Source organism: Megalobrama amblycephala, linkage group LG4 (assembly GCF_018812025.1).
Source record: "Megalobrama amblycephala isolate DHTTF-2021 linkage group LG4, ASM1881202v1, whole genome shotgun sequence".
NCBI classification, from domain to species: domain Eukaryota; kingdom Metazoa; phylum Chordata; class Actinopteri; order Cypriniformes; family Xenocyprididae; genus Megalobrama; species Megalobrama amblycephala.
The window spans coordinates 50,540,148-50,567,583 of record NC_063047.1 but is presented as its reverse complement, the minus strand read 5'-3'; the positions used below and the strand labels follow the sequence as shown (position 1 = coordinate 50,567,583).

The 27,436-nt window shown below is 34.8% G+C and overlaps 2 protein-coding genes across 3 annotated transcripts; both read left to right on the top strand.

Moving 5' to 3' along the window:
* Window positions 1-2,925, top strand: zgc:153044 (uncharacterized protein LOC751678 homolog). Of its 2 annotated transcripts, none has more exons than XM_048189836.1 (2): window positions 1-119; window positions 1,508-2,925. In XM_048189836.1, exon 2 carries the CDS (start codon window positions 1,518-1,520, stop codon window positions 2,052-2,054), a length of 537 nt encoding a protein of 178 aa, XP_048045793.1. In that variant the 5' UTR covers window positions 1-119; window positions 1,508-1,517; the 3' UTR covers window positions 2,055-2,925. The 2 variants fall into 2 exon arrangements, with proteins under 2 accessions (XP_048045793.1, XP_048045794.1); XM_048189837.1 differs by having other exon boundaries at window positions 17-129.
* A 10,256-nt stretch (window positions 2,926-13,181) lies between these two features.
* tmem116 (transmembrane protein 116) lies at window positions 13,182-26,674 on the top strand. Its single transcript, XM_048189835.1, is given in 12 exon segments — window positions 13,182-13,441; window positions 14,067-14,113; window positions 14,204-14,267; window positions 14,358-14,418; window positions 14,421-14,485; window positions 19,667-19,771; window positions 19,877-19,926; window positions 22,319-22,402; window positions 22,710-22,845; window positions 23,407-23,551; window positions 25,466-25,545; window positions 25,636-26,674. Coding segments are annotated over 12 exon segments (1,086 nt in total). The 5' UTR covers window positions 13,182-13,375; the 3' UTR covers window positions 25,819-26,674.
* The last annotated feature ends 762 nt before the right edge of the window (window positions 26,675-27,436 follow it).

Genomic DNA, 27,436 nt, shown 5'->3' with positions numbered 1-27,436 from the left:
TAGGTGTTGTTTTGCGGTTGAGTCTGGAGGCACCGGTAGGCGGCGGTGTGCGCGTTCACTGCCCGAGCCGCAGTGAGCAGAAGAAGAAGAGTTCTTGAGCTGACTGCAGCCGCGCGCAGGTGAGTGATGGTAAAATAACTCATATTTTAGCTTCATTTTTGCAGATAGCCACTGATAAACGCGTTACACACCATCAGAGAGAACTGTTTATAATGCAGCCTAAACTCTCGATAACTGCACTGACATGTCGCAGATTTTAGATGATTAAAAACTCCACATCAGTGTACCGTTTATGAAAGCATATCAAAATCTATCTATCTATCTATCTATCTATGCATGTCTATCTATCTATCTATCTATCTATCTATCTACCTATCTATCTATCTATCTACGCATGTCTATCTATCTATCTATCTATCTATCTATGCATGTCTATATATCTATCTACCTATCTATCTATTTATTTATGCATGTCTATCTGTCTGTCTGTCTATCTATCTATCTATCTATTTATGCATGTCTATCTATCTATCTAACTATCTATCTATGCATGTATCTATCTATCTATTTATTTATGCATGTCTGTCTGTCTATCTATGCATGTCTATCTGTCTGTCTATATATCTATCTATCTATCTATCTATGCATGTCTATCTATTTATTTATTTATGCATGTCTATCTATTTATTTATGCATGTCTATATGTCTGTCTGTCTATCTATTTATGCATGTCTATCTATCTATCTATCTATCTATCTATCTATTTATTTATGCATGTCTATATGTCTGTCTATCTATCTATGCATGTCTATCTATTTATGCATGTCTATATGTCTGTCTGTCTATCTATTTATGCATGTCTATATGTCTGTCTGTCTATCTATTTATGCATGTCTATCTATCTATCTATCTATCTATCCATTTATTTATGTCTATCTCTATCTATCTATATATCTATCTATCTATCTATCCATTTATTTATGTATGTCTATCTATCTATCCATCCATTAATTTATGCATGTCTATCTATCTATCTATCTATCTATCTATCTATCTATCCATCCATCTATGCATGTCTATCTATCTGTCTATCTATCTATCTATGCATGTCTATCTATCTATCTATCTATCTCCATCCATCCATCCATCTATGCATGTCTGTCTATCTATCTATCTATGCATGTCTATCTATTTATTTATTTATTTATTTATGCATGTCTATCTATCTATCTATTTATTTATGCATGTCTATCTGTCTGTCTGTCTATCTATCTATTTATGCATGTCTATCTATCTATCCATTTATTTATGTCTATCTATCTATCTATCTATCCATTTATTTATATCTATCTATCTATCTATCTATCCATCCATCCATCTATGCATGTCTGTCTATCTATCTATCTATCTATCTAACTATTTATTTATTTATGTCTATCTATCTATCTGTCTATCTTTTGTTGTAGAGATGTTTGCACTATTAATACATTTTTATATTTTTTCCTAGTGTGCAGATCATGCGAGGAAGAGCAGGGGGACTCGGCGGGTTTGCTCAGATAACGGACGGTTTGTACATCGGCAACGGCAAAACAGCAAACGACTCTTCGGTCATAAGCTCTCTCAACATTACATGCATTATTAATGCAACTCAGGACATAAACTCAAACATTCCCACTATTGATTACATGCACGTGTCTGTGTCTGATGATCCTGAATCCAGACTCACTGATCATTTCGACGCTGTTGCTGATAAGATACATCAGGTCACTGAAGGACATGGACGCGTCCTGGTTCACTGTAACGCAGGCGTCAGTCGCTCCGCCACGCTGTGTCTGGCATACCTGATGAAACACCGCCGTATGACGCTCGCGGAGGCGCACGCGTTGCTCAAAGCTCAGAGACCCATAGTCAGACCGAACAGCGGCTTCTGGAGTCAGCTGATAGAGTATGAGCAGAAATTACATGGGAAAAATACAGTCGGTATGATAAACTCTCCTGTTGGACACATTCCAGATTTATATGAGAGAGAAACAAGGGGCTTGATTCCACTTTAGGAAATGAAATGTTTGTGTTTCTTGTTATTTCATTCATATTTGATTTTGAACAAGTTGTGTTGTTCTTTATGATGAAGTGTTTGTGATGTTATGCAATAAACAACCAGAAGATGGCAGAAGAATTCTTAGTTTGGCAAAACAGATTGAAGTACAGTGACTCCACAAAATATTTGTATACTTAGAGAACAAAATATTAAACCTAGTAGCATTTATTTTAAAGTCACCATGAAATTGACCATTTTTATTTTTTATGGTATGTTGCAGTATTTATTATAAATGATTTATCCGTGCACGTTTTCTTTTCGTTTTTATTCATGTCCCTTGTAATCTTGAATCACCCTCCCTTTTTCAGTGACATCTCTTCTCTGATGAGAGGGCGGGGCAACCTGTCACTCAAATTAGATCCACCAATAGCAAACCACAACCGTCCAATCAATTCCCCATTGACAAAATCAAGCCCCGATTGAGAATCTGGTTCACTCGGACTTACGTCACAATAGCAAAGAAAAGACTATCCCAACTTCTGTTTAATGCCGACATGGTTACACATCTGTGTGAACTGACTTCATTCATCCACTAAAAATCATCTTGGACCAGATTATCAAAATCAAAGCAAAAATGGCTCAGAATGAAGTTAGTTCAGAGAGTTATTTGTTTGCAGATGCCATCTGGTTTAGTATATTTGTTGGCCGGTGCAATGACATTCAGACATTGCAATGTGGATTAAGTTAAAAAAACTGTGGTTTACCAAGAATATTTTTGTACCAACAATATCCCTCAACAATAAAGTTCTCTTGGAAGTCCTGAAAGGCAAATTCCTCCCATGAAAAAATAAACAATAAAAAATGTGGCCTGTCTACTTCAAGTATAATACTGCATTGAGAGTGAAAATTGTGAAAATATTAAAGTGATTCCTTCCAAGAATGCTCAGTCGGTAAAGTGTTCAATTGTAATGTTCATAACATTTTTGCACACACAAAAAAACATCCTGCACATGAGTGTTTTGAAAACAAATTGTTTACTTATGGTTTGATCCAATACAGATCAACAAGCATCCTTAATGGATAAATATAATTTTTTTTCTTCAAAAAACTTTTATCTGAACGATAGCGTACATCAAACATTACCTTGGTTTTACACAAGACAAATATTCCTTGATAAAAACAAAAAACATGAGCCTGGGTTAATAATGTTATGCATTTGATTTTTGTTATTGCCTAAAGGGCACCTATTATGCCCCTTTCACAAGATGTAATATAAGTCTCTGGTGTCCCCAGAATGTGTCTGTGAAGTTTCAGCTCAAAATCCCCCACAGATCATTTATTATAGCTTGTCAAATTTGCAATAATTTGAGTGTGAGCAAAAACACGCCGTTTTTGTGTGTGTCCCTTTAAATGCAAATGAGCTGCTGCTCCCGCCCCCTTTCCAGAAGAGGGCGGAGCTTTAACAGCTCAACAACAACAAAGCTGGAGAATCTCACGCAGCCAAAATGAGGATTGTCAGTAAAGGTGTTCAGCCTTACATTGTTCAAACCGGAGTCGACACTGATGGAGAGACTCAGGAAGAAGTTACAACTTTTAGAATGAAACTGGACGTTTCTGAATGGTTAGTGGATAAATTTATGTAGTTATGTAGTCAAGCTAACGAGACTCTAAATAGTGTTCATTGCTCGTCTGTGCAGCAACGACAGAACACTTAGCATGCTTTGCTTGAACTTTTGCCATGACATGAGAACTGGTACACTGATGTCACTTGCAAAAACAAAATAGGTGTGTTCGACATCGGCTGCGGCTGGATGTAACCGATCGGCGAGATTAGCCGCGTGCAGGCGGGGAGGAGCTGAAAACGGAGACGTGAAGTCGGACACTTTCTGCTTCCCGTAGTGACGCTCGCGCTGCGTTTGCATCGGTTTGCATACTTTATCACAGCTGAAGTGAAATAAATGCAATGTTTCACTAATACACTGATGTTTCAGAGACCTTTTCATTCAAAACTTTATGTACTGCTTACAGCGTATTTTTACAAGAATAAAGTTCAACATGAGCATATGTTATTTAAATAACAATGTAGTTGGGTCTTTGTTTTTTATCCGTTTTATTTTGATAAACATGACACAATACAACATCGCGACTACATGAAAAGAGCTTTAACTGTTATAAAAACAGATTTTTGAGCATTAGTGGAGCTGAAGGCGTGACAATAAACACGAAACACACGTGATCGTTGTCATGCGGTGAATCCGGCCAATCATGAAACAGCTGTGTCGTCATCAGCGCTCGTGCAGCTCCTCTTGAGAAACTGTGCTGGCTAATTTAACCAATATATTTTGGGCTAATTTAAGTTCCTATATTTTTACCCATACAAATGTAACCCATACCTTCACCCTTAAAGAAATAATTTTTTACTATGAAAACCCAAAGCTGCTATCCTTTGAATATGTTGTTAATTTTTTTATCTTGTATGCAAAATTCTTCATTCACAAACAAAAATGGCTTAAATCTCACCTAAGCGTTCCTCTTTTTCTTGCTGAATTTAACTCCTTTATTTTATCCCTCAGACTTATAAATAACAAAAAAAGTGCAAAATTTTTGATGCATTACGATGATTTATTTAAAGATGTGTTTTAACCTAATTATTGTGCTTTTCTTTTCTTTTCTTTATCATCTCATATTGATGTATGCAAACTCAGGATATTTGTTTTCTGTTCTTTTAATGTACAATTATTCATTGTAACAGACGCAACCACGCTTTGTTTCCCTGATCCTGTATGTATGTTCGAATTTTGCAATAAAAAAAAAAAAAAAAGAGAAACTGTGCTGGCTAACTCAGGCGGCTGATCTCAAATCGCTCTTGCGGTACTTTAAAGCCATACGTCACAGTCACATGACGTCAGCGCTGTCTCAAGTCGGACAACATTTCTTACCGGCATGCACTGCTTCAAGTCAGCCGCCGATCGGTCTTCGCGGCGCTGCATCAAGTCGAACAAGCCTAATGGCGTGCAGATTAAACGTGCTGATTAAGAGATAAGATCCCCTTCCTACGTCACAAGGGGAGCAAAAGCGGCTTGTTTTTTCACATACTTGCAGAGAAAGGCTTGTGAAAAAAGGACCTGATTATAGCACTTAAACATGGAAAAAGTCAGATTTTCCTGATTTGTCTACTTTAAAATTTTAGTGTGTTTCATGCAGCTCTGAACCCTGCCTTGTCTCAGGCTCAACTCCTGGTGTTGTCTGGTTGGACTCTTAATCAACATCACATACTTTCCTCAAAGGCAAGTGAATAAAGAAGTTCATCAGTGCAACTGCAGTTTTTTTTTGTTTCATTATGGCTCTGATGTGCTGCAATAATTTTTTATATCTGCTTGTGTGGTGCCTCAGTGTGAAACATTTATGTATTTTTAAGATAAAAAATGTCATTTGCGATGGAGGTCTACAACTTTATATAACCAGATTGTTTTATTGGCATTGTGTGTATTTCCACCAGCATTTTTACAGAAATGTGGTGTAAGTGGAAATTCACACACCCTGCAGGTGAATATTTGATATGTGGCAATAGTGTGACAGCGGCATGAAGATTGCTTCCTTGTTTGAATTCTTTTTATGGTCATGTGACCTGGGCATTGTTCAAATATTCCAAGTCTGGCCTGGAAAGGGCAGAAGGTCCGGCCCATGAGGCTGTAAGGGGTTTTCCGTCTTCCTGTATTATGAATGTCCTGTCTTCACTGTACTTTTCTAATGTCTTGTTCCCTGGACTAAAACACACACACACACACACACACACACACACACACACACACACAAAAGTTGTTCAGTGAAAGTTATGAAACTGGTTGGCATTGTTTTGGAGTGCTAGCAGATAATATTATCATAGTATAGTCCATTTCTGCCACATAAGAAAAAAAAAAAATCATGCTTTGGTAAATCATAATTGACATTAAAAAACCAAAATTATGAGATTATAAAATCTAAATAATCTAAATCTCATAATAACGTTTTATCTCATAATTATGATTAACCAAAGTAGGATATTTTTCCCTTATGTGGTGGGAATAAGCTTTAATTCTTTATATATATATATATGTAAAGATGAGGTCTGTTCAATGTTTCATTGCAAATCTTAGTTTTTTCCTGAAATAGTGACACAACTGTTTTTCAGAACATCCAATAAACTTATTTTGTTTGGTTTTTTTATACACCGCTTCTTTCAGCTCCAGGATATTCCAGGTGAGCCGCACGGTCTTGTCGGCTCCATCATGTCAAGCTGTGTATCGTGACAGTCTAGCACACTTATATAAGTGGAAACTGAAAAGGGAAGAGAGAAAAGGGGGTTTCTTATTGCTATTTCAACTAACAAACTGTCATCTGTTTTGGATTCGAAACTTCACAATAATGCCCCACTGCTTGAGGCCAAATAAAGCAGTTGTCTGTAACATCTTTGACCTTTTTATGTATTTATTTTATAAGAAGATATGCAAATGTTGATATTGTATTCTTCGGTTGCAGAAAGAAAATACCCTGAAATGAAATAAAAGTAACCAATGAAATACACAAGAACTGAAATACAAAGATTCAATCTCCATATTACCTCCAAACAATCACTAACGTGTTTTTTGTACGAACCCTGATGAGTATTTGGTTCATTTATCATCTGGCTAGCTTGACACTAGACTCCAGACAAAGCCACAGAGAGGCCAGTGATCACTTTGAAAGAGCTTATGAACTAAGAACTGAAAAAGGGGTAGCAGTTATTCAACCATATCAGGCACAAAATAAGTCATTACTCAAAGAGCAGAGTTAGTCAGCGGTCTGAATGAGACACGTACACACTACTGTTCAAACGTTTGGGAGATTTTTCAACGTTTTTTTTTTCTTAAAAAAAGTCTCCTCTGCTCATCAAGGCTGCATTTTTTTAATCAAAATATTAAATACTGTAAAAACTATGCAAGCCCATTTCTGCTACATAAGAAAAAAGTCATGGTAAATCATAATTATGACATACTAAGTCAAAATTATGACATAAAAAGTGGAAATTATGAGTCGAAATCATCACTAAAATAGTCATAAAGTCTTTGTTAAGACTTAAAAAGTTGAAATTATGACATACCAAGTCATAATTATGACATAATTGTCAGTGGAATAATATGACAGTGGAAATTATGAGTGGAAATCATGACTAAAAAAGTCATAAAGTCTTTGTTACGACTTAAAAAGTTGAAATTATGACATACTAAGTCAAAATTATAATTTGAAAAGTCATTATTATGAGATAAAAAGTTGAAATGACATAAAAAGTAAAGTATGACATGCAATAATTTTAACTTTTACTATAATCTGGACTTTTTAAGTCATAATTTCCATTTTGATTGTCATATTTTCGACTTTTTGTCATAATTTTGACTTAGTATGTCATAATTTCGACGTTTTATATCATAATTATATGGAAGAGGATTAGGGCCAAGCAATAATAAAAAAATAAAACCATCTCGAGATTAAAGTTGTTAAATTTCGAGAACAATTTTGTTAAATTACGAATTTGTTCTCATAATTTAACTACTTTTTTCTCGAAATTTAACGACATTTTTCTCATAATTTAACGAATTTGTTCTCGTAATTTAACGACTTTTTTCTCATAATTTATTGACTTTATTCTCAACATTTGATCTCGACTTTTTTCTCGAAATTTAACGAATTTGTTCTCGTAATTTAACGACTTTTTTCTCGAAATTTAACGAATTTGTTCTCGTAATTTAACGACTTTTTTCTTATAATTTAATGAGTTTATTCTCAACATTTGATCTCGACTTTTTTCTCGAAATTTAACGACATTTTTCTCATAATTTAACAAATTTGTTCTCGTAATTTAACGACTTTTTTCTCGTAATTTAACAAATTTGTTCTCGTAATTTAACGACATTTTTCTCATAATTTAACAAATTTGTTCTCGTAATTTAACGACTTTTTTCTCGAAATTTAACGACATTTTTCTCATAATTTAATGACTTTATTCTCAACATTTTATCTCGACTTTTTTCTCGAACTTTAACGACATTTTTCTCATAATTTAACGAATTTGTTCTCGTAATTTAACGACTTTTTTCTCATAATTTATTGACTTTATTCTCAACATTTGATCTCGACTTTTTTCTCGAAATTTAACGAATTTGTTCTCGTAATTTAACGACTTTTTTCTTATAATTTAATGAGTTTATTCTCAACATTTGATCTCGACTTTTTCTCGAAATTGAACGACATTTTTTCTCATAATTTAACAAATTTGTTCTCGTAATTTAACGACTTTTTTCTCGTAATTTAACAAATTTGTTCTCGTAATTTAACGACATTTTTCTCATAATTTAACAAATTTGTTCTCGTAATTTAACGACTTTTTTCTCGTAATTTAATGAGTTTATTCTCAACATTTGATCTCGACTTTTTTCTCGAAATTGAACGACATTTTTCTCATAATTTAACAAATTTGTTCTCGTAATTTAACGACTTTTTTCTCGTAATTTAACAAATTTGTTCTCGTAATTTAACGACATTTTTCTCATAATTTAACAAATTTGTTCTCGTAATTTAACGACTTTTTTCTCGTAATTTAATGAGTTTATTCTCAACATTTGATCTCGACTTTTTTCTCGAAATTTAACGACATTTTTCTCATAATTTAACGAATTTGTTCTCGTAATTTAACGACTTTTTTCTTATAATTTAATGACTTTATTCTCAACATTTTATCTCGACTTTTTTTGCGAAATTTAACGACATTTTTCTCATAATTTAACGAATTTGTTCTTGTAATTTAACGACTTTTTTCTCATAATTTATTGACTTTATTCTCAACATTTGATCTTGACTTTTTTCTCGAAATTTAACGAATTTGTTCTCGTAATTTAACGACTTTTTTCTTACAATTTAATGACTTTATTCTCAACATTTTATCTCGACTTTTTTCTCGAAATTTAACGACATTTTTCTCATAATTTAACGAATTTGTTCTCGTAATTTAACGACTTTTTTCTCATAATTTAATGACTTTATTCTCAACATTTGATCTCGACTTTTTTCTCGTATTTTAACACGTTTTTTCTCGTAATTTAATGAGTTTATTCTCAACATTTTATTTCGGCTTTTTTCTCGAAATTTAACAACTTTAATCTCGAGATGGTTTAATTTTTTTTATTATTGCTTGGCCCTAATCCTCTTCCGTATAATTATGATTTACCAAAGCATGATTTTTTTATTGCCTTATGTGGCGGAAATTGGCTTCCAAAAAAATCAGTAATATTGTGAAATAGTATTATAAGTTTAAAATAACTCTTTTCTACTGTAATATATTGTACAACCCCATTTCCAGAAAAGTTGAGACACTTTGTAAAATGCACTTAAATAAAGAATCTGTGATTTATTTATTTATTTTTTTTAATTCTCTTTCATTTATTTATCAGGCAAAAATACACCTGATACAAGACAGCTGCTCAACAGTCCGTAGTCGTCGTCGTCTGATTCTCATTTTACATGACGGGGCATTCATTTTCAATAGGGGACAGATCTGCACTGCTAATGACAGGTGTAGAGTGTCTAAACCACTCTTTTGAAGCACATGCTGAATAAGGCCTGGCATTGCCTTGCTTCCCAGGAAAGATGTCATCTTGATAGCAGTATAAATCCCAATATACACCTCCACCTCAATGGTATCCCACATCTCCCATGCCGTTTGCACCAATGCACCTCCATACCATAACAGATGATTCTGCTTCTGAAAGACGAAAGTCTGGATGATCCCTTTCATCTTTCGAACTGAGAACTCAATGTTGGTTTTCCCAAAAACAAGCTGAAACGTGGACTTGGATCTTCTGAGATGAGCTCAGGCCCAGAGAACTCTGCCATCTTGCAGAGGATCGATGTATAACTTTCTCCTTGCGTAACAGAGATTCAAGTTGCTGCAGACTGTGTTGAGTGCCAATGGTTTTCCAGAGTACTCCCGAGCCCATGTGGCTATATTTTGAACACAGTAGCATGATGGTATCTCATGCAATGCCATCTGAGGGTTCAAAGGTCACACACATTCAACAGATGTTTCCTGCCTGGCCCTACACGGACTGAGATTCCTCTGGATTCCCTCAATCTTTTCACAATATTATGTATGGTAGATGGTGAAAAACATAAATTCTATGCTATCTTGTAGTGAGAAATGTGATTTTTGAATTTTTTGCAATTCTCTGATGAAGTTTGGCACAAAGTGTTGAGCCATGATGACCTTTGCTTGCAAAGACAAGGGCTGCATTCTAGTTCGTTTTTTTATGACCTTCCCTCGCTAACTTCACTCAGTCTCTTTGACTCGGATGTACGTCACTGCTTACGTTGCATGAGTGCCCACTACTGGTAGAACCCTTGCAATGGACTGAACTGGAACGTCCTAAGCCCTTGATCACTTGGAAATCCGCTATGGAGTTGATTTATTATTTATTTTTTTCTTCTTACGAAATTGTTTGATGCAGCATTATATATGTATATATAGTTGTTTGTGGTGGGGTAAATTAAACGCAATATGTAGTGACGTCACAATCGTGTTGCATTGTGGGTTATGGAGCTGCCTGAACTGTACATATGAAGTAAAAATCGAGGGTGCGAGGGTCTGTCCATATAAACTTCCCTGTCCACTTCACAAAGTGGAACACACTTCAAAATGGCGGCGGGGATTCCCCCGAGGGGAAGTGCTTAGGGAAGTTTGCGAGTGCGTGGAGTGGAACGCAGCCAGAGACTTCGTATATATACCCAAACACGACACCTATTACCAATTTACCTGCTAATTGTGGACTGTTTCAAAACAGCTTAACTTGATATTGTATAATCTTTTCACTTTTATTTTGCATCTGTCCCAACTTTTTTGGAGTGTGTTGCAGCCATCAAAATTAAAATTTGTTCATATTTACAAAATACAGTTAATTTGGCCTGTGAAAACACTGAACATTTTTTCTTTGTACTTTTGTCAGTTAAAAAAAGGTTTAAGAGAATTAACTAATCACAGATTCTTGATTTTATTGCATTTTACAAAATTTCCCAACTTTTCTGGAATTGGGGGGTTCCCAATATAATTTATTTCTGTGATCAAAGCTGAATTGTCAGCATCATTACTCCAGTTTTAAAGGGTTAGTTCACACAAAAATGAAAATAATGTCATTTATTACTCACCCTCATGACCTTCGTTCATCTTCAGAACACAAATTAAGATATTTTTTATGAAATCCGATGGCTCAGTGAGGCCTGCATTGACAGCAAGATAATTAACACATTCAATGCCCAGAAAGCTAAAGACATATTTAAAATAGTTCATGTGACTACAGTGGTTCAACCTTAATGTTACGAAGCGACGAGAATACTTTTTGTGCACCAAAAAAACAAAATAACGACTTTATTCAACAATATCCAGTGATGGGCGATTTCAAAACACTGCTTCATGAAGCTTTACAAATCTTTTGTTTCGAATCATTGGTTCAGAGCGTGTATCAAACTGCCAAAGTCACATGATTTCAGTAAAGGAGGCTTCATTACGTCATAAGTGCTTCGGAATTTCAATGTTTCACCACTGGGGGGGCGTGACTATGGCAGTTTGATTGATGCTCCGAACCACTGATTCGAAACAAAACATTCGTAAATCTTCAAAGTTTCATGAAGCAGAGTTTTAAAATCACCCATCAGATATTGTGGAATAAAGTTGTTATTTTGGGGGTTTTTTTGGCGCACAAAAAGTATTTTCGTCGCTTCATAACATTAAGGTTGAACCACTGTAGTCACATGAACTGTTTTAAATGCATCTTTAGTGGCTTTGAAAGTGTTAATTATCTTGCTGTCAATGGAGGCCTCACTGAACCATTGGATTTTATCAAAAATACCTTAATTTGTGTTCTGAAGATGAACAAAGGTCTTATAGGTGTGGAACGACATGAGGGTGAGTAATTAATGACAGAAATTTTGGGTGAACCAACCTTTTAAGTGTCACGTGATCCTTCAGAAATCATTCTAATATGATGATTTGCTGCTCAAGAAACATTTCTGATTATTATCAATGTAGAAAACAGTTCATATTTTTGAAGAAACATTTTTTTCAAGATTCTTTGATGAATAGAAAGTTCAAAAGAACAGCATTTACAACTTTATAAATGTCTTTACTGTCACTTTTTATCAATTTAATGCATCCTTGCTGAATAAAAGTATTAATTTCTGTCAAAACAAAATTAATAAAAATCTTACAGTAGTGCATGCATATGAAACACTAACATGTAGTGGCAGAGGAGTGAACCATGTGCACCTTGTCATACAACTGTAACCATAAGATTTTTTCCAGTTTATATTTCTATACATTTGTTTGCATGATCGATCAAAGCTAAAAGTGCTCAAATGAAGTGAGCAGGTTTGTTTGTGTGTTTTAATGGATGCACAGAGTGGAAGAAAGAGGGAGGAATGTGATGACGCAGCCTGCATCATGTCTATGTGCACTGCCACTGTGGATTTGTTTCTTAAATATTTGACTAGTCCACACCTCCATGTGAAGAAATGACATAAACTCTATTAGACAGCCCTCAGAGACAGCCCTTGTGTCCATTGTTCTCATGCATACTGTCATTAATGAAGCAAGACGCTCTGATGCTCATCTGAACTGACAGAAGAGTGCATAACATGAATTCAGTCAGATCTAACTAATCCTGCCAACTGGACAAAGCAGAAAGTTTTAAATGATAATCACTTGCATTGTACTGTGATACTAAGCAATTATGTGAATGTAAATGTGCATATTTATGTCACAGAAAATAGATGCACGAGCAACCTGGATCTATGTAGATCTATACTGCTTGTAATTCACATATTTCATAAGTCTGTGCCAAATAGGTTTTGTTGCCTAATCTATTCACGCCTAAAATCCCTTGATGCATGGCATTTTCACGCACAGTTCGGCCAAAAACAGGACGTTCTTGCAAATGCATATGATTGTGTGAGCCGAAACAATGCTTTGAGTGCCGAATGTACACTGAAACATGACGAATGTGTGACGCGATCGGATCGTAGCCAATCACAATCGCTTTATGATACAGTGGGCGGGGCGCGCTGGTTTTTATTTACAGTTCTCGAGCTCGAAAGCACATTATGTTACATTTAACTCCCGTGTCTGATTAAATGATTATTATTTTGGCATGTTCTGGGCGCAAATCTACATTTGTTAGGACTATTGTTTGCTATTGTTACACAAGGAAGGATTTCGAGTGGAATATAGAGCTAAGATTGAATTAATTGATCACTAAATAGGATATTTATTATTGCAATATGGAGGTTTTTGGCCAGAACAAGTCCCAGATTAACACCACCATTCCGACTGAAAACTGGACATCTGTAAGTAGTTTTGCAACATTTTACAACATGTTTAAACTTTGTTTCAAGCGCACATACCCACATGAAAAAATACTATAGTAATTTATAGTAAATACTATATTGTTTTTGAACCATACTATAGTAAAGTGCTTGAATTAATTCGTTGCTGTGGTAATATAACAATTATAGTAATAAAAACAAATTACTTTACCCAATACTGTACTAAGTAGAGTATATTATACTACAAATACACTACAGTAAAGTATACTACAGTATGATTGAACAAAGTGTTTTAAATACTATAATATATACAGTATACTACAATTTACTATAGTATGGTTCAAAAACACTATTTACTATAAATTACTATAGTATTTTTTCACATGGGTATGGTTCTCATGCACTAGGCACAATATATTTTCTTTAAATTATCTTTTTAAATGACAAATAATTAAAGAATTTGAGAAATAATAATCAATTTAAACACTAACTGTAGCTTCAGTAACATATACATTCCCAGACACTTCATTCTAGGTCATGCATTGTCATAAAAAGTACTTATCTTGCATTTGATGCTTTACACATGTTTAAATTAAACACAGACCGATTTAATACACTATTCTTCCTTTCTTTTTTCTTTTCAAAGGTATACTCTGTAGTTCGATGTATTCAAATGACAATGGCCGTCCTAAGGTAGGCTATCTAATATTTTTGCAGTCATTTATTAAATACACACGTGTCTTATGTCTACTTATTTATGTGTGTTAATAATTTCCCATTCAGCATTTTAGGTGCTGGCTCCATAATCGCATATGCCGTTTATAAAAGACTCGTAAGAAAACCAGAGGTGAGCCTCCAAATGCTATAGAGCTACTGAATTATTAACAGTATGTTCATATCAACGTAATTTGACCACAGAATCAAACCTATGTTTCAGGTGCTGCCGTTATTCTTGTTAAGTTTAACAGACCTGCTGTTAGCTTTGAGTTGGATGGTTGGGGTCTTCTCTTCACCCAGAACTGTGACGCTTACGACATCTGCTACAACCTGCACATAGTGGAACAGGTACAAATCTGACACAATATCATGCAAAAATAATGCTTGTCATAGACGAAAGAACAGTACTTCCTCTATATGCCTTTTTACATGCAATGTTTTTGCATCACACTTCCACTTCCACAAATAAAGCCACATTGGAGCAGTCGTGTTGATTGACTGCATGTTCACTGTTAAAGTCCCTGTGGTGAAAATCAAGTTTTTAATATTTTAATAGTTTTTAAGCTATTTTTAAAATGTCTATATGGTGTTTTTAATATGCTTTAAGACAAACCATATGCAAGTCAACACCATTGCTGAGTATTTTCTCTTTACTAAAACTGCAGTGATCTAAAGAGAGTTTCAGAAACGCAGTTTGAAATCACTGGCGTCACAAACTACCCTGTAGCCAATCACGTCAACATGTAGTGGACTTTGCATATCATTAACTATGACCGCTCTGAAGCAAGGGAGTCGTGTAACATTAACAACACAATATTAGCTGTTTGATAACGTAGTCAAGCAAAAGACTGATTATGTGTCAGACTTTGTAAAAAAGCGATAGCATTGTGCAGCGTTTACCTCGGTAAGTTGACCGAGTGGATCTCTGAGCTCATGCGAGTGAGTGGAGGCGGGGCTAATTAGCATATTCATAGATCCATGTATATTAAATGAAGCAAGGGTGTAGAAGAATTTTTTTCACTGGAAAAAATGTTTAAATATGTAATTTTAGTGATGAGCAAAGATGACTTTTAAGGGATAAAATTATTAACTACATGGATGGATTCAAAAGGACAATCATATTACTAAAAGATGAGCATCCTTTTTTAAAGGTTTTTAGTGCCCCTATTATGCTATTCTAAAGGTTCCTAATTTTATTTTGCTTCTACAATAGCTTTACATTCATTCAAGGTCAAAAAACACTTTAATTTTCTCATAATAATCATTGCAGCATCAGCTCTTTTCTCACAGTGTCTGAAACGGTTCGATGAAGGATTCGGTCTCTATAAACTCCGCCTTTCCGAGAGCATGCTCTGCTCTGATTGGTCAGACGGCCCAGTCTGTTGTGACTGGTCGAGCACGGATTGGAAACCAAACGCATATTACCATATCTGAATTTCAGCTCACACTTGATACACAGTGATATGAACTAGTGCTGTCAAACGATTAATCACGATTAATCGCATACAAAATAAAAGTTTGAGTTTGCCTAATATATGTGGGTGTACTGTGTGTAATTATTATGTATATATAAATATAAACACATCCATGTATATATTTGAGAAATATTTACAAGTATATGTATTTATTTATATTTTTATATAATTTATATTATATATAAATACATTTTTTGTACATAAATAACATAGTTCTCTGAAATATATACATTAATTTGTGTGTATTTATATATACATATTAATTACACACATTACTCACACATATATTATACAAACTGAAACTTTTATTTTGTATGCGATTAATCGCGATTAATCGTTTGACAGCCCTAATATGAGCTGTAAAGATGGCGTCGGTTTTACCGTATCAATTAGAGCGCGAGTCTTATCCTTTGAAAGTTAATCAAAGTGGATTTGCTTTCACAGCGCAGAAAACGGCGTCGACAGCATAAACCAAACCAGTCTCAGCTACAACTACAGTGTTTGAGGGCGGGGCAAAGTAGACGTTGTTTGCAGGCAGCCAATGAAGACCATCAGCAGGCATTATGCAAATGTGTTACTGGAAATATCAACGACTCATTTCAGGCAGTTCAGCATCATTTCTTTCTTTTGAAAGAAAATAACCTTATTTGTCGTGCACTTTGATCTTTGCAGACATTCACAAACAGCTATATAACACTCTACATGAATGGGAAAGCATAATAGGGGCACTTAAACTAGTCATTCATTGTTTCCTCTTGTCACTTTTAATTAAAAGGAATGTTTTTAACAGACATAGACATGGTAATACCATGGTTAATTGGATGTGTACCATGATAGTACCATGATATTTTTGAAGTACCCTGGACTACCATAAGAATGGCCTGGTACATGAATATTGTAATCATTCAGTATAATATTACAAGTTGATACACGCACTTTTTTGAAAATGACAGAACTGTAGACAAATGGAAAGTCTTTGCCAATAAATTGTTAAAAAAAAAGTTCTCCATTCTGCCAGTGCACTGCAGGCCCAAACATGTGTCTCTCATTACTGAAGCCTGTTTGTTTCGCATTTAGCTGAAATATAACAGAGAAGAAAAGCATGTGTGCTAGACGGTTTCACTTCAAAAACGAGTTGTTCTCGGCTCAGACGTTAAAACCAGTTTGTTCTCAAGCACAAAACAAACATGGAACTGGGACGAATCTGAAAAGGAAGTGGAGCAGCAAATTTGGTTCATATTCTTTGGCCAATTATAATTAGTTCTGCCCCACTTTTAAAGTCCACACGTAATTGTTTACAGCAGTGGATTGTCATGGGTGTGAGTGGACGTCACTGCTCAGTAATGTGTGGAGGCAAAGTTCAGTCTGTCGGTTTTTAACGCATTATAGGCACAAATACTTCTTATGAAATGTATTATAGGATATGCTAGCATAAACTAACCTTGCCTGAAAAGTAACATTGCATAAAATTGTGACATCATCAAAAAGTAACATCATTTAATACGGAGCCCCTAAAGGGACAAAATATGAGATGGGAGGAAAAATTATATTTCAGTGCTTTTACTTTCTCTCATAAATGTTTTAAGCTTACTTTTGAGTTCTTTGCAAGCAAATGCAAAATTCTCGGGGAAGTACAAAGGTTTTGCAAGAGAATGCAAAAGCATTGAAATAGACTTTTTCTTCCCATCCTTTTTTCTAATACCATGTCCCTTTAGGGGCTCTGTCGTTTTACACCATATACAGTAAATAATCTCATTCCACTTTCTCAGTTTTTACATATGTTGTAGTGTTGGCTGCATTAAAGCACTGTTACTGACGTAATTATAAGAATTGATCAGAAAAATTTGCATTTCAGCCCGTTTTGATCCCCTGCTATTTGTGGAAAATTGCTCTGCTTTTTTCACATTTGCCACTGTTTGTCAATCCTGCATGCAGAGGAAACGCCCTGAGTTTTGGAAAGCCCTGCCTGAGGTCATGTGACACTCTCTGATGAGTCACATCTGACCAGACTGGCACGCATAAGTTCATTTTTTAGAGCTCATAACGTAAATATCAAAATGATCTGTTTTTATATCAGTTTTCCTCATGTAAAACTATATTAACATTAATATAATTCAAGTTCAAGTAACTTTAACTCAAATGATTTTAAAAATCGAGTCGAATCCTGTATAACTTACTGATCATACAGTTTTTTGATGATCAAGTGAACACGTTTAAGCCATAAATCTCTCAAAAATTAAATTAATGCAAATTGCTGTATGTTGTATGAACTCTTTTATAGTATTTTTATGGTGCTGTTTTGTCATTTTTTAAGCTTGATTGCATGCATTCACATTCACCTTTGCATGATCTGCGAGTATTTCACGGTTATGGCGGTGTCATTGAGCACACAGTACTGCACTGAATATGACACACTGCCCTACTTTAGCCCACTGACGCATTTCATTGTACTTTTTTGGAATAGTGCAATAGTGTACATAGTTTTATGACTGTTAAAATCAGGCAAAACACACCTTGATCAAATTCAACTATCCTTAGACAACTGTGTTTAAAGCAAAACAGAAAGGAAAACCATGTTGGCTATTTCTAGAAGAGAGATATACTATCTTTAACATACAAAGAAGTTGCTCAATCCTGGAATGACGTTCAGGACATGAATGTCAACAAAAGGTGCCGTAAGACAGTGTTTTCCAACCCTGGTCCTGGAGTCACTAGTGTAAAAAAAATATGCTTAAGTGTATTGAATGTGCACGTGTAATCTTAGAAGTATATTTAAAAAAACCTGTACCTGCAGATAATATAATATTAATAAGGCCACTTAAGTGTACTTAAGGAGAGACACGCTCATGACTGTTTCTCAACACACTCAAGTACACTTTTAAAAAGTGCACTTTGTAATAAGTACATTTAAATCATATTTTAATAATCTTTGGTTGTGCTTTAAAGGAGTACACTTATTTTGATGTGTCGACTAACATACTAACACACATGTAAAGTACTTGATTATAATTTTAACTGTAGTGTGTTATTCAGTATTACATTTAATGTTAATATACTTTAAATGCACTAAATTGCAACTTCATAATTATAAATGTGTAATTATAAATATATTTAAATACAAGACACACAAGTTATAATAGAAATGACATTAAAGTATATTTTAATTTACCATAAATGCTTGTCAGTGTATTCGTAAGTATGCTTTAACCATATTTCCAAGACAACAGAAGTAATTATTAAAATTATATATAAAGATGTAATTAAATCCTACCGAAGTGGGCCAAAAAGAACTCTAAAGTTCAGCTAACTGCATTTAATATAAATTTAAACTATAATATATTTTCATTTAATTGCATTCAGTTTGCAAATAAGCTAATTATTTAATATTTCAAATAAATATTTAATATTTTAAATGATTAAAATAATTAATTTTAATATTTCAAATAATATTTCAAATTATTTAATTATTTCAAATAAGCATATTATTTCCAAGTACTCTTATGAAGTATGCTAAAAGTATGCGGTTTCTGTTTTTCCTGTGTTAGTCCTTGTTTCCCTTGTCCCTGTTCATTAGTTGTCATTGTTTCTAGGTATGTTCCCATTTGTTTCCATGGTTACTCATTTGTTAATTGATTAACCCTACCTGTTCCTTGTTTTCTCCCTTCATTGAGTCTGTGTATTTATAGCCCTAATTTTTAGTTGTTTCTTTGTACGTTCTTGTTGGTTAAGTAGGTTGTGTTACTCCTGCGCTTTATCCTGTTCTCCCGTGTGTTTATATTGTTAAATAAAATGACAGCTGCGATTAGATCTAGCCTCACGACTCTCATTGCTGCAACCAGCTGTAACATACAGTACAGATTTTTTTTGGGTTTCCCCAAACAATGCAGGACCAGGGTTGGGAATCACTGTTATAACACACTTCTATAACACGTCTCACAAATGTGAAAAGCATGGGTTACAGTATTGCGACAACATGGTTCAACCTTTTCTGAGATTAGAATGTAGAAATAATTAAACTTCTTTAACTTCTGCCTTTGACTTTCACATCCCACAGACTCTGTATATGGCCTCCTTCTTTTACACGCTGCACTATGTTTGGGTGCTCTATGCCGGACTGAGCAGGAAATATTACAGGAGACTGAATGGACTCCCAGCCGAGGTACTCGGTTCATCATTATCAACATGTTGATGATGGGAAGAAAGAAGCACAATATAGTCATTTTAATGTAAATGTTGGCAATTCTGACTAGCCTGTTTATTTCAGAATCCATCAAGAGCAAAAAACTGCAGATGTCTGGCCCCAGTACTGTCATGGTAAGTACACTGAACATCACCGAAATAAAAATATCACTGAAACTGATATTAAAGGATTAGTTCACTTTCAAATGAAAATTACCTCATGCTTTACTCACTCTCAAGCCATCCTGGATGTATACGACTTTCTTCTTTCTGATGAACACAATCTGAGAAATATTAATAAATATCCTGACACATCTGAGCTTCTGTTTCCAAACATCATAAACGTACTCCACACAGCTCCGGGGGTTAATAAAGGCCTTCTGAAGCGAATCGATGCATTTGTGTAAAAAAAAAAAATTAATATTTAACAAGTTATGAAGTAAAATAACTAGCTTCCTCCATACCGCCTTCCATATTCAAATTATGGAAAAAAAGGAACTGGTGTCGCATCAGTTAAGCTTTTTCTGTAAGTTGAATAGGGAAGGCGTAGGATGTAGCGTAATCTTTTTGAACTGCGAGAGTTTTACATTTTTTCCGTAAGTTGAATACAGAAGGCGGTCTGGCGGAAGCTAAATATTTTACTTCATAACATTAAAGGGTTAGTTCACGCAAAAATGAAAATTCTGTCATTTATTACTTACCCTCATGCCGTTCCACACCCGTAAGACCTTCGTTAATCTTCGGAACACAAATTAAGATATTTTTGTTGAAATCCGATGGCTCCGTGAGGCCTAAGCAATAACATTTCCTCTCTCAAGATCCATTAATGTACTAAAAACATATTTAAATCAGTTCATGTGAGTACAGTGGTTCAATATTAATATTATAAAGCGATGAGAATATTTTTGTGCACCAAAAAAAACCCAAAATAACGACTTATTTAGTGATGGCCGATTTCAAAACACTGCTTCAGGAAGCTTCGGAGCGTTATGAATCTTTTGTGTCGAATCATGATTCAGATCGCGTGTCAAACTGCCGAAATCACGTGACTTTGGCGCTCCGAACCGCTGATTCGATACACTTTTTCATAACGCTCCGAAGCTTCCTGAAGCAGTGTTTTGAAATCGGCCATCACTAAATAAGTCGTTATTTTGGGGTTTTTTTGGTGCACAAAAATATTCTCATCGCTTTATAATATTAATATTGAACCACTGTACTCACATGAACTGATTTAAATATGTTTTTAGTACATTAATGGATCTTGAGAGAGGAAATGTTATTGCTTAGGCCTCACGGAGCCATCGGATTTCAACAAAAATATCTTAATTTGTGTTCCGAAGATTAACGAAGGTCTTACGGGTGTGGAACGACATGAGGGTGAGTAATAAATGACATTATTTTCATTTTTGGGTGAACTAACCCTTTAAATATGTATATTATTTTTACACAAATGCATCGCTTTCCTTCAGAAGGCCTTTATTAACCCCCCAGAATACGTTTATGATGGATGGATGTGGATTAAGACACTTTCTTCAGCTCATACTCATTGGTATCGTTCACTGCCATTATAAAGCTCAGATGTGTCAAGATATTTATTAGTATTTCTCCAATTGTGTTCATCAGAAAGAAGAAAGTCATATACATCTAGGATGGCTTGAGGGAGAGTAAAGCTTGGGTACTTTTCATTTGAAAGTGAACTAATCCCTGAAATATTGATGTAGCAACATAATTGGTGTAATTAAATGATAAAATAAGTTATTTTACGTGTACTTATCTAAGACAATACTGGGTAATACTAGATTAAAAAAGTTTGTCAAAACAAACCTTGATGTTGGCTTGAGAAAGCCTGACCTGATAGTTTGAAGTAGTTTTTAAAACTTAAAGTTTGAAGGCAATACAGTTTATCAGATAATAGATATATATAATACATAATAAATATACACAGTACACATACATTATGTAAACTTTTATTTTGGGTGCGATTAATTGCGATTGAATGTTTGACAGCACTAGTTGTGATAGATTTTGCAAAGAAGAATAGTGCGAGACCAACTGCACCACTCTATATAACAGAATAAACATGCATCATCATTTTCAAATACCTAATTTTTTACAGTCCACCTTACAATGCCAAAAAGGTGTTTAAAAAATGACTTCAAAAGGCACAAATCGTCTTCAAAAAGCAGGACAAAAACAGAGAAAACAGACAAATGTAGAGAAATGTTTTCGAATGTATAGTCGTAGCCTTTCTATCACCGCAGTTACTTTAAACAAAATAAATGTTAACTGAAATAATGTATAAAAAAATTAACCTTTTTTTTTTATTTCAGCTAGTTGCCAGTACACATTTAAGCAATATTTACAATTATTTATAATAAACCTTTCTTTTTTTATGTATTACTTATAATCCTGCACTCTATTTAGGGCAAATACCATGCACAATAAAACTGAAAATGTGATATTAGCAGATTTCAGGAATATAATGTCTTCTGCTCATCTGACAGTCTGTCCTGATCTCTCCACACAGTCTTTTGCCTTTAATGCTCACGGCGCCCGTCTTTGTGGCAGGAAATGTGTTTCGTTGTTACACAAACTTCACCAAGCCGTACAGGTCAGTCTAACTGTATTCTCTCATGTACTGTGATTAATAATCTGTAGTTTCTCATTACTTCAGTCTTATTTGAATGAGCAAACTTTTTATCTATATCTAACTATAGTTTAGTTGTTTGTGTGTGTCTAAAGTACAATCAGCTGGTCATCACAGCAAAAACAATTTAAAAACACAATAATATATTGATTATATGAGAGAAAAAGGACCATAGAAGAACAATGTTTAGTTAAGCAGTTGAATGATGCGAATGACCAACCAGAATCCAGCGTTCTGGACAGTTGTTTAATATGATGTGATTGTGTTCCAGATGTTTGCTGATGCACACAGGGGCTGTTTATCTCACCTCTTATGTGACAACAGAAGTCACAGCATGTGTTGTCATTCAGAAATACTGCATGGCCATTTTCCTCGCTACCTTCCTGTTGACCTTCATCGGCATCATGGTGAGATTTAACACGTCTTGATCTCGTTTTTGAATAGCCGAGCAATTTATGATTTAAATTTACACTGCTGTTTAAAAGTTTCAACAGTAATATTGTGAAATGTTATCACAGTTTAAAATTACTGTTTTAAATGTGAATGTGTTCAAATGTAATTTATTCCTGTGATCAAAGCTGAATTTTCAGCATCATTACTCCAGTCTTCAGTGTCACATGATCCTTCTGAAATCATTCTAATATGCTGATTTGCTGCTCAAAATCAGTGTTGAAAACAGTTGTGCTGCTTCATAATTTTGTGGAAACCAGGATAGAGTTTCTTAAGTAAATGTTTCTTGAGCATCAAATCATCATATTAGAATGATTTCTGAAGGATCATGTGACACTGAATACTATACACTGAGTAATGATGCTGAAAATTCAGCTTTGATCACAGGAATTAATTACACTTTACTATATATACACATAGATACAATATTTCACAATATTATTGCGTACATCATTACTGCTCTCAGAAACATGTATGATTCAGTCATTATCTCATTGTTTTCCACCCTTTCATTTCAGATTCTGATGTGTAAAGCTCGCTCCCTGTACAAGCGTGTCGTCACGTCTCAGGGTTTTTTCGGTGACCATCATTGGGCAACTCTACGCCTCCTGGAGCGACGCATGCTGCTGTATCCCTCTGCCTTCTTCTTCTGCTGGGGACCGGGTGAGCACACTATACGGCAAAAGACTAAAACATTTAAACATTTAAAAGTTAAAACAGTACATATAACATTACAGAGGCAGCCAATGAGGAATCTTTTCTCATTTCTTTAATAAAGAACTGTATGTGCCAGTACATATGATAGATAGATAGATAGATAGATAGATAGATAGATAGATAGATAGATAGATAGATAGATAGATAGATAGATAGATAGATAGATTGAGGCCTAAATTTAAGATTTATGTACTTGAATTGCATATAAAATTTCCATCCATTTAGTTTTCACAGTTTTAACATAAACTAATAACTTAATGTGATGCATATTTGTCAGTCATGCATAAATGAAACGGGTAAGAAATATGCAAACTGAATGTGTTTTAAATACACAATAACCAGGTTTATATATAACAAGAGTATAAAATAATATTTATTGAACAACAATATTTAAATTAAAGGTGCCCAAGAATGCTTTTTCACAAGATGTAATATAAGTCTAAGGTGTCCCCTGAATGTGTCTGTGAAGTTTCAGCTCAAAATACCCCATAGATTTTTTTAAATTAATTTTTTTAGCTGCCTATTTTGGGGCGTCATTAACTATGCGCTGATTTTTTTCAGCGCGCCGCCCCTTTAATTCGCGTGCTCCCTGCCACACGAGCTCTCGATTATGTTACAGCACATTTACAAAGTTCACACAGCTAATATAAACCTCAAATGGATCTTTACAAGATGTTCGTCATGCATGCTGTATGCATGCTTCGAATTATGTGAGTAAAGTATTTATTTTGATGTTTATTTTTGATTCTCTATGAGTTTGAGGCTGTGCTCCGTGGCTAACGGCTAATGCTACACTGTTGGAGAGATTTATAAAGAATGAAGTTGTGTTTATGAATTATACAGACTGCAAGTGTTTAAAAATGAAAGTAGCGATGGCTCTCTTGTCTCCATGAATACAGTAAGAAACGATGGTAACTTTAACCACATTTAACAGTACATTAGCAACATGCTAACGAAACATTTAGAAAGACAATTTACAAATATCACTAAAAATATCATGCTATCATGGATCATGTCAGTTATTATTGCTCCATCTGCCATTTTTGCTATTGTTCTTGCTTGCTTACCTAGTCTGTTGATTCACCTGTGCACATCCAGACGTTACTGGATGCCCTTGTCATTATATCTCATCAAATCCCCGAGATGAAGCTGTTCTCAGCGGGTACACGAGCTCGCATCTCCGAAAACGTCCAAACAAATTGTAAAATAGGTGCTACGATTAAATACGAGTCACATATTTCAGGTCTAAACAACTATATTCTCACCTAAAAAACTCTTAAAACTATAGTTAATGGTGCGACAAGTGTAGTATTTGCCATGACAGTCGCTTCAAGCGGAGTGATACAAACGGTGAAAAGGTAGGAGTGCTGTTATCACTATAATATCACACGGCTCTCAGCCAATCAGATTCGAGAACCAGAAAGAACTGTTGTGTGTGTGTATATATATATATATATATATATATATATATTATCATCAGTAAATCCATACATTTTCAATAAATCAATAATTTTTTCAATCTCATACATTTTAACTAATTAAATATTGCTTGTCTTTTAGCCAGCCATGTTTTTTAACCATGTTCACACTTCTTTTTAATCGAATAAATGTAATTGTTTTTACAATGAACAGAACAGTCGGAATCTAAGCAATTTGAATAAATGCATTTTGAAACATGATTATAAATAGATGCAAATAGTTAATAATAAACTATGCAATGTTTTTTTTGAGTGCAGAAATCTTACCTGTTTCATTTATTTATGACTTACAAATATGCATCACATTCAGTTTATTAGTTTGTTTATGCAAAAACGGTGTAAAAAAATCCACAGCATTTTTATGATCTCTCATTTATTTCAGCAATATTACTGGCCACTATGATGTTGGTGAATCCGGATGTAATAGAGGGAAGGATGGGAGTCGTTCTCTACATCATACAGGTTCGCCAAAATACATAAAAGCTGCTACAAAAATAACAGGTTTCCCTCTACTTGCAAGTGGAAAAAAGTTCTTGTTCTTTGTCTCCACAGGCCTTCACCTCTGCATCTCAGGGTCTGTTGAACTGCCTGGTTTACGGCTGGACGCAGCAACACTTTCGCTCTCTCAGCAGCAGCGCCGTACGAGACGCCAACACCCAGACTCCCCTGTTACGCTCCCAGAAACGAAACTATGCCGCTTTGCGTTCTGCTGCGTCACTCACTAATTTTGTCTGACGCACAAGTACTTTTATGCACTGGCCAGATGCTTTAAACATCAAGATTTTACCAGTATATGTGTTCCTTAGGAATCGAACCGATGAGATACTGGAGGCAATACAACACACACTGCTGTGTCAGAAAAACTCTTCTCGTGAAGACCAAAAACAGCTAAATATCTGTGTGCTCCTTCATGCGTGAAGCTCAACAGACCTGTTTGGTTTTGATGTCACAGCTGAAGAAGTTTGTCTCGCTGTTATTTTACTAACACCAGATGGCAGATATGGATGCTCACAAACTGCAAAAGCTAGCTAAACATTTTTTTCTACCTTGGTTTTTGTCATGAGATTTCAGAAGCTGCAGCTGCTTATCAACTTCAAGAAACCGTTTTATCATCCAGCTTCTAAATTTTGTTTTGACGTGCTCGAGAGTTTCAGGTCACGGCGCTCTAGTGACATGTAAAAAAGGGAAAGACCAAAGGGGGATTACAGCCAGAGGGAAATAGCTCTGAAACAGGATCTGAGAGGACAAAGCTGCTGCTTTCCATCCAAAAACAATGCTCTGAACCCTCCCACACACTACGCTGGTGTCAGTTACAGCTGAGGGAGGATGACACAAATAATTTCCTCTTCAGAAACAATGTACAAATATATGTGAGTGGTGCTTCTCAAAGGCTATTACTGCTGAAGAATATGCTCTGCTGATGAGAAATAATTTGCATGTACTTGTCAAGATAACAGCACTGAACTATGGGAATAAGCTTTTTGCTTGGAATGAGGTCATGGACAACTTTGAGATATAAAGGAAATATGTAGAAATATTGATTTGCAGGATTGGAAATGTATTAAATGAATAAACTCTTCTGACTCTGAAAGACTTCCTTTTGACTTTGCGTCACAAATTATCATATTTTAACACAAATTTAACATATTTCTGTCCTTCCATTGAAAGTCAACGCCAGGAGTGATTCTAGGATTTCAATATTAGGGGCTCAGCCCCCAATAAGGGTATGATTTAAAAAAAATAATTAATTAATTTAAAATATTGTTTGTATACTAGGGTAGGCATGAACAATACAGTAGGTTCTACACTACCTATCAAGTCAATCCCTGAATACTGAATTAATTTCTAATCATTTAAATAACCAGCTAATATTCATTAAGAATATAGACAAACTTTATATTATAGTAATTGTCTAGATTGGCAATATGTGGGTAAAATATATATTTAACATATGTAATGTTTTAAAGGATTAGTTCACTTTCAAATAAAAATTAGCCCAAGATTTATTCACCCTCAAGCCATCCTAGGTGTATATGTCTTTCTTCTTTCTGATGAACACAATCTGAGAAATATTAATAAATATCCTGATGCATCCAAGCTTTATAATGTCAGTGAACGGGATCAATGAGTATGAGCTGAAGAAAGTGTCTCCATCCATCACAAACATACTCCACACGGCTCCACATGCCACTCCACAAAGGCCTTCTGAAGCAAACCATGCATTTGTGTAAAAAAAAAAAAAATCCATATTTAACAAGTTATAAAGTAAAATATCTAGCTTCTGCCAGACCGCCTTCTGTATTCAACTTAGGAAGAAAGCGCAATGCCTCTCACAGTTAAAAAAGCTTATGCT